The sequence below is a fragment of the Aythya fuligula genome, chromosome 2, assembly GCF_009819795.1.
Source record: "Aythya fuligula isolate bAytFul2 chromosome 2, bAytFul2.pri, whole genome shotgun sequence".
In the NCBI taxonomy this organism is placed as follows: Eukaryota; Metazoa; Chordata; class Aves; order Anseriformes; family Anatidae; genus Aythya; species Aythya fuligula.
This window is the reverse complement of record NC_045560.1, coordinates 15,962,673-15,975,645: the sequence shown is the minus strand read 5'-3', so window position 1 is coordinate 15,975,645 and position 12,973 is coordinate 15,962,673. Positions and strand designations below refer to the sequence as shown.

The window sequence follows — 12,973 nt, the reverse complement described above, 5'->3', positions numbered from 1 at the left end:
GCGTCCCAATTTCACTTGGAACACACAAAGGAGTCACCTTTTGAATAAAGAGTGTGGAATGGCCTTTTCCACTTTCTTTTCTAAAATACGTTTGGCTTGTGTGAAGGCCCTATAACAGAGATAACATCTAAAGTAAATATTAGCATGGGAAAACGAACCTGTAGGGCCTGGTTATGTTTTCATACATTTACCTTATATAGGACAGCAACCTGACATAAGAAGCAGCACAGGTTAATTGCTTTCAAGAGAAAAACTCTATGCAACAAGCAGGGCAAACAGAGAGCAAGAGAAACAAAATGATTTTGAAGGCCTTTGTGATCTTCACAAACACTTTCTTCATAGGGAAGATTTTTGAGAAGCTATTTGCATGCATGCACGTCATTATAGCTATAGATAGCTACGCACACACTGCTGATTTATGAGAGATTTAGGTATAAGGATGTAAACTGCCAAGCAGGTACAGTCTTGCAAGGTTGTTCAAGACAAGACAATTAATTAGGAATCACAGCTTCAAGCTTTAAGTGAATAAATAAAACATGGTAAAATACAGAAACAAGAAAAAACTGGAAGCTGAGGAGAGTAAAGAAGGGTAACTTCTCGCTATAAGTACCTACAAACTTGGCTCTAAATGAATGTGCAAATTTCTGGTGCCTTTGCCATTTTTTTGAGACTGCGTAATATCCTAGGGTACACCTTCAAAATATATTAGGTTCATTTGGAAGCAAAAATGGAAATCACAAGGCCATCTGGAAAGGCGCTAAGACGGCATGATGATATCTCTAAAATTCACTTTTTATCAAGATTACTTCCCCAGATAGCTGCACTCCAGCTGCACATTTCTGGGTCATTGCTCTTCTAGTAAATTTTTCAGCTACAATTTTTATAGGGGATCAAAAACATTAAAAAAAAAATCAATTAAAACGTAAATGTTAGGAAGTGAAATCCCAAGAAAATACATGGAAGTGAAAGCAAAGTTTCACTACTAAAAATTAGAAGAAAAAAAAAAAAAGAAGGAAAGGAAAGGAAAGAAAATCTCCATAAACCATAAATGAAAAAAGAAACTATTCACTGAATCATTTTCCACTGTAATTCTAAATTGATTCAACTAAGTGAACACCATTAGGTCTAGAATACTCAAGATAGGATGTGAAATTTCATTTCATAAACATGAATAAGGAGTAGGCATACAAATAGAAAACTGATTATTTTTATTTAATAATATATACTCAAGAGATCATAAACCATAACAACATACACAGCTATTTTTAAAATGGCAAAACCAGTCTGTAAGAATCATCAGCTGAAAAAATTCCAAGACGCTGTGGTTTTCAAGCAGCCATACTCCAGCATGACTCCTGAACTATTTAAATTCCTGTCTTCAGATGATGCAAGTACATTTCAGAAAAGGTAAAGTACAGCAGATACTCTACCTGTCTAACATTTCAATTACATTATGCCTGTTTAGGTAGCCTAAATTCCCCCATAAATTATGTCACTAGAGGCAAACTAACTTATGAATGACCACTCTCTTAGCACTCCCCCTTTAAAGAATATAGATTTCCAAGGCTGCCCCATCCAGGAGAATGCAGAAAATATACTGCTTTGCCTAAATTTTACAAACTAGTGCATTAATTAATTCCTGTGTTGACTGAAACGTCAGATTGAAAGCTGTACCCTACAACAACAACAACGAAAATGATTTTTCATTCTCACTTGCAAGGAGTACGTGTAATTTAAATTATGCACTCCATGTGCTCATAAATTGCGAGACACTACAAAGACAGCAGGAATTTTAGCTAGTGCATTTGCAACTAGGATTAGAAGAAATTATTAGGCCGAAATGCTGTATTTGACAGTAGCTGCATCCTTAACTGTGATATCTTTTAGCATGGTAAATAAGGGGAACTTTGTATGCAAAGACAGGAGGTGCAAAGTTGCTTGGAATTAAACATACGACACGCACACCTCACCTGTTTGCAAGTCGTGAGTGAAAAGCTTTCCGGGGTGAATAGTCATTGGGATAACTGATAACACGATGCAAAACTCCATCCTCTGCTTCTTTAGTTTCTAGACCTCCTTGGTATCAACGACAACATACGCAAAGATTGCTTTGATTTTCTTTTCTCATTTATCTGACTGCAGCAGTAAAGAGGTAGGAATGCTCCTGCCAGCTTCAGTTCTGCTCTTCAGAAACTACTGGGCAGCAGCAGTTGTCACTGGTTTCTCCTAGCTGCTTGGAAACCTGACGAGACCTGTGCTCAAACAGGCGCTACGGCTATCTGTAACGGAGCGATAACAAACACCAGGAGACTGCTCCGCTCCTCGCTCTGTTGGGAAACATAACTCACTCACAGCGAAGAGGCAACAATTCCTATATGGAAATGAAAACTGACAGAACTGGACAGAAGCAAGCTACCTGAAAGTCACTTAAGGAGGGGCCTGAAGTTTTTTTATGTGCTTGCAGAGTACAATGACAGATCTACCAATGTATTTACAAGTAAGTTACTATTTTTGTTTTTGCATCTACCTTGTAAAACGAGAAGTTTTAAGGAACTGAAAAAGTTAGCATAAAAAACTTGTACGTGATATTTTGGTGAAACTTATCCACAGAATTATAAAAAAAAAAAAAATCAAGCATTCCAAAACAACTTAAGCTTTTGTTTGCAAGCAGTTTGACAGGCACTGGTATCTTCTTCACAAGAACTCAACAAGCCAAGACGTTGAACTCTTAATGCGGGACAAAGCCATCATCCTGCTTTACACTTTGCAATTCACTCTCCCAAGGAAATTTTCCTGACATCTCATTTTTATCTTATCTTTCATGTTGTGGTCCTTCGCCACCTGTGTAGCGGGAGTTCAGAGCTTCCAGCTAATGGCAAATCAAATATTTTTAAGTGACTCCTATTAGCCCACGAGAACACTTTGTTCTGTTTGACTTGTCACTCTGCTTCAAGCACTCGCAGGTAGATAGATCCTCATTAAACTGAGGAAGTCAACAGCCAATTCACGCTGGCTAAAGATAGATATGTAAAATCCCTAAATGTACATTTACCAAATTTGGAAAGACACTAAATGAATCATCGATACCTGTAAAGAAGAGCAACCACTGTCTCCATGCCAAGTACCTGAATCTATGCCTAGCGTAAACTTATGAGAATAATTTTGAAAAAAGTTTTCTAAATGTTTACATCTCTCTCTGTCTGCTCCAGCCACTTTCTCCTTTATTTTCTGGGCACTTCTGATTTTACTGGATTCCGGGGAAGCTGCAGAAGTGAGGTGTTTCTGTAAACTGCTGGTGCTGAAGAGCTGTATTTTTAGGGACACGCTGCGCTGCTTCCCTGAGGTGAGGGGACATCGTAGTGTGTGTGTGCACAGGGCATGTAGAGACAAGGCAGGGGAGCTAAAGGGCCTCAAACTTAGCAGTGTATTAAATAGTTAAAGAGTGTCCTGCTAACAAGGCTGCTTTCACCGAAATCCAATTTATTTGGACTGCGACAGAGCCATCCCAGGACAGGAAGAGGGGAAAAAATAAATAAATAAATAAAACCAGAAAGCCTGGAAACCAATGGAAGCGTACAAAACCATTTTATTGCGTAGTTAAGCGAGGCGGAGGGAAAAGAGTAGAGAAACACACGAACACTTGACAGCAACGCGTTCAACTTCAACGCGCTCAATAAGTTTGAAGCCCGTTCAAGCGGGTGCGGAGGAAGGCGTTATGGGGCAGGGAAGGGTCCCGGCGCTGTTTTGTGCCGGGGGGGAGCCCCCCTCTCGGCTCCTCAGACAGGGCCCACCTGCGGGCTGCCGGGGGGAGCCCCCCGTGAGGCGGCTGCGGAGCCCCCCGTGAGGCGCCCGCCGCTACCTGCGGCCGCCGCTCCGCGTCTCGCGGGCGCTGCCGTAAAGCGCCCGTCGCCCCTAGCAACAAGGTTGGGGCCCGGCGCTAGGTGTGGGAAGGTGATGTAAAAGTACAGCCAGTGTCGTAAACCAGGTCCGGGCGGGGAGGGGAGGGGAGGGGAGGGAGGGGAGGCTGGGTGGGGGGGGGGGGGGGGGGGGGGAGGAGGGGAGGGGAGGAGGGGAGGGAGGGAGGGGGAGGGCGGGGGAGGAGGTGACTGGAGCATTTAGACACAGGCGAGAGGATCATGGCGGATGGCCCCAGGTGTAAGCGCAGGAAGCAGGCGAACCCGCGCCGCAACAACGGTCAGCCAGCCCGGCGGGGGGGAAAAGGGGAGAAAAAAAAAAAAAAAAGGGGAGAGGAAAAAAAAAAAAATTCAAAAAAAAAAAATAAATAAGCGGGTGGGGGGAAACCGCGGAGGAAAAAAGAGAGAGGGGGGAGAGAGCACGGGGAGAGGCAGCGGGTGCGGGAGAAGTGCGGAGCGCTGCCCCGCTACCTGCCGCCCTCCGCCTAGCGGCGCCTCCCCGCCCGCCGCCTGCCCCGGACCGTTAGGCGCTGCTGAGGGGAGGGGAGGGGAAGGGAAAGGGGGGGGGGGGAGCTTCGGGTTTTAATCTTTTTTTTTTTAATAAACGGGGGGAGCCCGGCTGATTGGTGTCGCCACCCGGGCTGGCCCCCGCTGGGGGGCTGCGGGGGTGGGCGGGCGGGCGGCGAAGTTTGTTCCCTTCCCTTCCCTTCCCTTTTCCCTTCTTCTCCCTTCCCTGCCCCTGCCGGTACCTGTTTGTACAATACTGGCTGGTAACGGTTCGGCCGGGGGCCCCCCTCGCTCTCCTCTCTCTCCTCTCTCTCTCCCTGCCTGTGTGCGACCCAGTGCTGCGGTCTATATAAGGAATTACATTTACGTTTCAGACTTCAGGGCTGCCCGGCTTCTTCTTCTTCTTTCCCTTCTTTATTTATTTTTTTTTTTAATTATTTTTTTTAATCTCTTTTGGGTACGTGTGTTACTTTAAGATGCCTCTTCTGGAGGTACACCGTGGTGAGGGGGGGGGTAGCGCTCCGTACACCCACTCCGCACTTAATTTCTTGGGGGAGGGAGGGGGAAAAAAATAATAACAAATAAATAAATAAATAAAAATAGAGAAGTAGCCGGGTGCTCGCAGCAACTCCGGGTGATAGGATGTACAGCGGGAGGTTTTGTAACCTTCCTTGGCAATTTTAGGTTTTATGTGGCATTTCCTGCGCGGGGTCACCGAGAGGAAGGCTCTCGCCCGCGATCCGAGACGTTTCCACAGGCAGGGGACGGCCTCGGAAATATCTCAGGGGCTCAGCTCCTGCCTCCCCGGCTGCTCCAGGAGTAAAATGTTCCCAAAGGGTGGCCTTGCCAGGGGCCAGCGAGTTGGTCTGATGGCTTGGAACTTAGGAGGGGCTTTCTTGATTTCGCCCTGTGCGTTTCGCAGCGAGTATTTGCGTTTACGCGAGCGCCGTCCTTAATTCCTTGTTGTAGCGTAAATATTTGTGTTTAGCTCAGGATTTGGCTCCGCGGAAGGTAAGTTTGGAAAGTGCTTTTCTCTTTGCCTTATTTAAAATGTTGATGATCAGAAAAAGGGGCTTTTCTTCTTGCTGACGACATGTGTGTGACATGTGAGTCTGAACCACCCAGTGCCTGTGCAGGAGCTGTAAACATGTTTACCTGAACAGGAAAGAAAATGGATTTTTCTCTTAAAGATCCAGTGATTCGAATATCATGCTCTTAAAACATATCAACAGATGACTGGCGAGAGAAATTCTCTGAAAGCCTAGCTTTTGAAGTCGACGGGGAAAAAGAGATTCTTGATCGCTGCAGCAAATGGCAACTTGTGCAGGTAGAAAAAAAGATGGTGTTTAGTTTTCTCCTGCATGCATGTCAGCCCCCTCCTGTCTGCTGCTTTCGTTCTCAAGGGAGGGATTTATTTACCACGCTTGCTGTCAGTGTTTTTCCTTTGTGCTTAATATTAGAAAAACAGATTTGAGGCTGTTTAAGCACCAAACGTTTTGTCTGCGGCATGTATCACTCGCAGAAAACAAAAGGTGTGTAAGACACGGTAGCGTTCCAGGTATCTTTCATCTTCATCACTTTTGGACCTCGTCGTTGCACCCTTCTTATTATAAAATGCCTTAGAGCCTGTATCGAGTAGTTCTGCCGTGTGAAATAGATGGCTTGTTTTAGGCTGTTTCTGGTTCTTTTTTTTTGAGGAATTAAAACCAACTTCAGTCATTGTGCACTGAAGCATCAGGATCGGTTAGATAATAGATTCTGGATAATAGAGATTTCTCAGCAGTGGGTTTTTGTTTGACTTGCAAATGTTTACTAAAGAAAATGGCTAGACAAATGTTAACCCTTTAACCTTTAAAATAGGTGTGAGACTGATTTTTCTTCTAGATCTCTAAACGCACTTTGCTCTCACGGATTAGTATCTTCCGTTAATCCAAGATCAGCGTCCAGGAGATGCTTCAGCAACTGCCTTGTTTGTAGCGTACACTAAATCAATTTTGTGCTGTTCCAGTTGCCTCGTTTCTACCTCGTACACACGGAGGGGGAGATCAGAGGGAGATGGCACTCGATACCCAGTGTGCCAGTGAACAATGCTGGGCTGTGGCATTAAGTTATTGTACTGTAAACTTTCCTTCTGTTTATCTGTTGATAAGCTTAGCACAGCTATTCTTGTACTGTAAACTTTTCTTTTTTTTCTTTTTTTTTTGTCCCTGTGCTTGAGAGCCAGAACTTATGGCTGCCATCCTGATGCATTAAGTGGAGCTGGGAAGACAGTCTTACCTCCTTAACCGGAGAGCTGGTCCCTTGTCTGCCTTCTTTATTGGCCACTGCAGGAGATCAGCAAACCAGCCGATTGGTGCTACCATTAGAGCCTTCGCTAACAAGAAAATCTGGCACTTCTCATACCTGAAGAAAACTGTTCTGCGTCGTTGTCCTTACTTCTGGCCAGTACATGAAAGCCTCCCCTGCACTGAAGCAGTTAGCCAAGTGTTAAGACGACAGCACCAGGCTGATAAAGCAGGAGCATAGTGCTGGTTGGGAGTCTCTCTTCCTATCTACCTTCTCCCTTCTGCTATCAAAAAATGACAGAGAAAGGGGGAGGAGAAAAGAGGGACGTGATTTTGCCAGTCATCTGCACTGTCACGCTCTGCTAATACTGTGCAAACTTAATAAATTCAGTCTCAGCAAAAGTTTTTTTTTATTCTATTATGAATTGGCTGGCAGGATCAGATTAGTTGCTTTCTCAGCATTTCTCGCATGTGTTATGATTATCTTAATTCTTATTAAAAGGAAAACTAAAAGTAAGACGTCTTGTTCTTCTGCAATACTGAGACAAGTAAAATGAGCAAAATGCTTTGAGTTTCTTGGCTTAAAGATGTTATCAACTGTTTGTATTTGTGTTTTGAAACCGTTGTAAATATACTTTCAGTTCTTTTTACTGTTGGAGGTACACATGAAGAAGAATGTATGAAATAGTAATTCCTACATGCTGTCAGATAGGACAGGAGAAGGTATGAGGCAGGCTTCCCCCCCCTTGGTAACAGTAAGTCACTAAAAGGTTACATAGATTGATATGTGGGAGGGCTGTTTCAGTTGCTCTACATGTGAGTTTTTCCTCTTTTCCTCTTTATTTTTATTACATAATCATTTCATACGTAGTCTTGTTACAAAGCCATGGCCTGTAAGAAGAGCCCCAGTGCCTTTGAATCGGCCAGAAGTACGGCGTGTCTCTGTGAGCTCCGAGGTGTTAACTACTGGCAGGATGTCAGGTGTTAGCGGCGCTGGGGATACAGCATTCCTTGTCCTGCCTTTCCTCTTGTGCCCCCCTCCCTTTCTTTTTCGCTAGGTATCGCGCTTTCACTCTGGCATTAATTTAAATTTGCATTTTGGGAATTGAGGAATGTAGCCCGAGTTAAAATTCCAGGCACAGTGAACAGGTCTACACGGACAACTGAATTAACTGTTTGAATCAAAGGAAGTCTTTTCTCGTAGAAACCAGTCATGCTTCTGTTTTAATTTTTAGCTACTGAAATGTGATGGGAATACTTTTTAAAGTGTTGTAATCTTTATTTTTCTCTCAGTAATCTCTGCTTGTTATTTTAATGGTTGTGAAGCAGCGTTTGACGGCAATTAGTTACCTGAAGCAGGGCTTTTTAAGGTGGTTACCTGCCTGAAACAGTTTTCCTTGCTTACAGGACTGTTGTCAATACGCTGCTGGAACAGCAGGTGAAAAGCAGTAGGTAGGTGGGACTTCCACTCGGGACATGGCCCTCCAAATTGCAGATCATCCAGATTAGTTTTTTTTTTTTTTTTTTTTTTTTTTTTAAGTGAAGTCTGAGGCTCTGACTCTGAATTCAGCTGCAACGTTCTGTTGGCAGCTTCCTGTTGTATCAGATATTCCTCCCCGCCGAGTCTTTCTGCTGCCTTCTCAGGGCCTTACAGCGGGTCCCGCTAATACCAGCGCTGCCGAGCTGCGTGCCTGGGCCCTGGCTCTGTAACCCAGCCCCTGCCTTGGTAGTGCGGGGAGAAACGAGCCTACAGCCAGCTACGGCTCCTTCCCAGCTGCGGGCGATGTGGTTTTGGTGTCCTGTGACTTGTTCTTGTGGAAGTTTTGCAGTGTGGGGGAGAGGCTGGAGTAATCTAAAGGGAGAATATCTGCGCAGGGCCTTTCCTCCCGTGAAAATGTCTGTTTTAATGGGGTTTAAAATGCCAGTGAGGGATGGCAGGCATTTCTAACGTGTGTGGAACTGTATCCCTATGTTAAAGAAATAAAGCCTGGTTTTGTGAAGTTTGGCTTGTGTTTTTTGCTTTGTTTTTTAACTGATTTTCTGAGCAAGTGCCCTGCAGGGCAGGGAAGCTGCTAGAACTGCAGGATCTAGCCACACGGCACTTAAGGATCCCTATTTCTAAACTCGGTTACCAAAAATATAAGATCACTGCTTTCAACTCATTAGCTGTTTATGGTCACTTCAGAAACTAGGAAATTGATACCACAAGCCGATGAACATGTGGTGTGCTTTGGTGACTGCAAATCCAGGGCTTGTTTCAGTTTTCAAAATGTGATTCTAAATGATCTCTAGGTGCCTAATATCAAACTCCTGAAGTTGTGCTCCTACTTACCTGTGTTTTCCAGAGGGGCTCACCAGGTTGGATCCTCGCAGTTATGGGCGATCAAGCAGGACCCAGCTTGCAGCGATGGTCTCAGACTCTGGTGCTTTGTTCTGGCAGCTATATGAGGCCTGTTATTTTTGAGGCCTGAATTCTCAAGTGACTTCCCCAGGGTCACACAGGAAGTCTATAGCAAGACTGAATCTCAGCCCATTTTTAATCCTTGGGACTACCCTCGCGTTTGGCTTCATCTGCAGCCTTAAAGAGAGAGAACAGATTTATCACTTAGCAGTTACAATTCCTTTCAGTTCAAGTATCTAAACTTTTTCATGTTTATTGTGTTGAGAAACCTGTACTTTCAGCAAACAGGGCAATATGCAAAACTCAGTTTTCTCTTTAGTCATCTCTAAGTGGCATTAAGATAGTATCTGCAGTGCTGGTGCTTCCTGTCTGGAGCCAATGTTGAGATAATGATGAGTTAGAGGACTAGAATTGGTATTTCTGAACTCTTTGGTAATATTTTCTGATCTTAAAATGTAAGTACTATGATGTGCAGGTAGTCAAATTTAAAACAGATAATTGATTTAGGACCTATGCTGTTAAAATTGGAATCCCTCCTCTGATGTGTGGGGTTAATGCCTGGGCAGACACAGCTTGTTCAGGTGCTGTCTCATGTAATGTCTCAAGGAGAGTCTCGGCATAGGGCTGGTGTCTCTACTGTTTGAAAGTGACTGCTAGGTAAATAAATAAATAAATAAAGCATAACTCCTCCTTAAAACAAAAATTCCCCCAAAGTGTGTAAATAAATGTCAGGCCTCGAAAGCATGCTTGAGCAAACACGTGCCAAGGCCGAGCTTCAGCTCTGCTGCTGGGGGCACGGGGGCTGCTGGACATAGCGAGGGGCTCCTGGCCCAGAGGAGCTGGGGGTGAGGGGCAGCTGTGGGATGGGGACCCTCTTGCCAGTGTGTACTTCCAGCTGTGGGATGCTGCCGTAGATGAGATGGGGACCCTTTCTTGTGTAGGGAACGCTGCATGTAAAAGCAACCTGCTAGGCAGTGGTGTACTTGTGGGTTGGGGATGCACAGGAGAGAGAAGGTGGAACAGGAGGGCTGGTGGGCTCCTTCTTGGTGAGGGTCTGATAGGCTGTGGTGGCCTTTGGGGCAGAGATGGGCATGGGTCTGGTCCCCTTTGGCTGAATGAGAAAATAGCTTGGCCCTCAATTCACTAGGTCATGCCTTGAAACTGTGGAATTCTTGGAGTTGCGTGCTGGTGTTTTTGCACATGTGTTTTCTGTGCCTTCTGCTCCAGTGTTGCACAAGTATTTCTCACTGGTCTCAATTTGCTTTTCTGGCTGTCTGGGGTCTTATTTTTAAGTTACTGGAAAGAATAACAGAAGTTTGATATGTAAAAGCTGTTCACAGTTGTAGCTTTTAATCTTTGCTTGCCCTCTTCTTTTAAAGAATGGGATTATTTTAAGCTTTCCTCTTGTGATGAGCCTTAGTTTGTTTATTTAGTAATCTATTTGGCCCTTTCTTGTGTAGATTAGAAGAATTCCTGTGTGACAGTTGAGGAGAATGGAAAGCCCACTCCACACGAATGAGACTTATAAAATACTGACTGCTGTTAAACACAGCATAGCTTTATAAATCTATTTCAGTACTCCTGAGAAAAATACTATCCCTCGCCACCATGTAAGCACCTTTCAGGTAGTAAAAATAAACGTACGAAGTCTTCTCTTGCAGTAACCATGCCTGTACGTCGGATTCCTTGTGCAAATGTCTTACATGACAGCTTACCTTCACATCCTGCGAGGGTAGGTGGTAGAGCAGAAAGAAGAAACTTGTTAAGGGTGAGTCTTTGCATATGGAGCAGCTGGGCAGCGTTCGTTCGGATGTCTCAGTTGGCTGGTGCTAGCCATGTTAACCAGCCTCCTTCAGGCTTGTGTGCTTGTCCCCCCAGGGAACCTCTAACAGGGAAGAAAGGAAGCCTTCTTTTTCCCCACTTCCCCTCTCCTTGTGTTTGTTTCTGATGCTGTTAATGGAACGTGATGGTATCTTTTATTTTAACGCGTTTTTTTTCAGAGCAACAGAAGTTAACTAAAAATATGCTTTCTCATCTTCGAGAAGTCAATACTGTTTGAAAGCAGCCTGCTTCAGCTCGCTCCTTTTTCAGCTGTCATTCCCAGCTGTCACAATCTCCTTGATGGGAGGACTTTACCCTGTTGTTGCAAAGCAGTCTGGTTAACAACTGCTGTCACCCAGAGGTTAAAAACCTGAAAACTGCTATCCTTTGTCACTTCCCTTACAAACGTTTGCTTTCTGTTTGGTAGCATCCCCCCTGTTCCTTGGCCTTCAATATGTTCCATCTATCCTATTTTTGGAGAACTGTGTAAAGCAAGTGAACACGCATAATGATGAATGTGTTCTTCTTGGTCTGTTAGGGGGCTCAATTAGGGGAGAGAGTTTTGTTTGTTTGTTTTCTTTTTCAATAAAACAGTTCTGTGCTCCATCCTATCCCATTAGGGTCTCTGATTAGCAAACCTGATTAAGCAGAAGGACTCATGAAACTACTTTAAGCACTAAAGAACCTGTCTGGTTCCACTGTGAAAGAGTGCTATGAAGTGTGGCAGGAAAATAAATAACTCTCCCTTTACTGCTTGAATATATCTTTCTAGTGTGTTTTTTCTTTTGGGGAGTTAATACAGATATTCTGTTTTCCTCCATGCTTTTCTGTGTGTGCGTTTTTTGTTGTTGTTTCTCAGGAGTCAAGTAGTAGAGCTACATTGGAGGAGCTGGCAAGAGCACCAGAGGCAAATGGTTTATAAACCTGGTTTTGCACCATGCTCCTGAGAGGGACTTTCATGGACAGTACCTGGGGAAAAAAAGGGGTTGAATATCTGATGTGGTAGAGTATTTTTTCCCTGTGATTTAGTGCTCCTGGCCTTGCTCGGATCAAATGCTACTTGGTCAAGTGATGCTGGATAGTACCTTCAGTTACTGTGATATGAAATGTTTTCATTTTTTCAGCCAATGTTCATTTCCAAATTCTGTCTGACAGACGACTGACAGATACTGAGGGCAATTTTCTGTTTTGTAGAGACATCTGTCCACTGAGTATATATGGGAGAAAGCAAAATGAAATTACAAAACATCACAAATGTGGCATGATTGAAAAAGGCCTGGGGAAATCTATTCCATCTGAAAAAAAAAGTGAGAGCTAAAGAACAGAAAATCATACCTTAATTACAGGGCTTGGGTTGCTTTTTCTTAAACTGGTGGATTTGACCTAAAGGTTGGGTTTTCCTGTTTGCTCTGTCTAACAACTCCCCCACTGATATCTAACACCTACGGTTTTGGGCATTAAGGAAAAAAATAAGGGAGATGAGTTGTCCATTTTTCCTAAATACACTTGTATTTAAACAATTTTTCCTTGATATTTTGAGGAAATTCTGCCTTATGTCCTTTTGGGTATACATCAGATTTTCCTTCTTCCCACTTGCTGTTCTGCTTTATTCTTTCTCTGAGGTTCCTGTATAATATGTAGGGTGAGACATGTCAAGTCCTGGGCTGGAAAAGGAGATCTCATTCAGAATCTGTAGCCTATTTAGTCTTCCATCTGATTTTGCATGTCTTCCCGTAGGTTTTCCTTTGTTCCTAGTATTTACCCAATAGCTGTATTGGGAATTCAAGGAAAGCAGAACTAGTCACATTCTACTGGATTCATTCTTACAGTATTGTTCACAGGACAGACCTAGGTACATAGAGCTGGCCTTGCAAAGAGCGTGAGGTGGTGAACGAGGACTTTGAAGCAGCTTTGGCGCTGTAATGACTGGCTTCCTTCCCTGCTGCTGTCCCTTCCCTTTCCTTGCAAAGCGTTTTCATTTGAAAAGCTAAGGTGTGGTCATCAGGCATATCTGTTTTCAACTTCCAGTAATTTTTAGCTCACTG

At 44.0% G+C, this 12,973-nt stretch overlaps 1 protein-coding gene across 3 annotated transcripts in view; it reads left to right on the top strand.

Annotated features, from left to right (window-relative positions):
- The first annotated feature begins 4,098 nt into the window (after window positions 1-4,098).
- ZEB1 (zinc finger E-box binding homeobox 1) overlaps window positions 4,099-12,973 on the top strand; it is a 125,866-nt gene continuing 116,991 nt past the window's right edge. For 2 of the 3 annotated variants that reach the window (XM_032182965.1, XM_032182963.1), the window contains exon 1: window positions 4,099-4,194. In XM_032182965.1, coding sequence (XP_032038856.1) covers window positions 4,137-4,194 — 58 coding nt within the window. In that variant the 5' untranslated portion in view covers window positions 4,099-4,136. Of the gene's footprint in view, window positions 4,195-5,468; window positions 5,749-12,973 lie in introns of those variants that run through there. The other variant, XM_032182964.1, reaches the window with a different exon arrangement.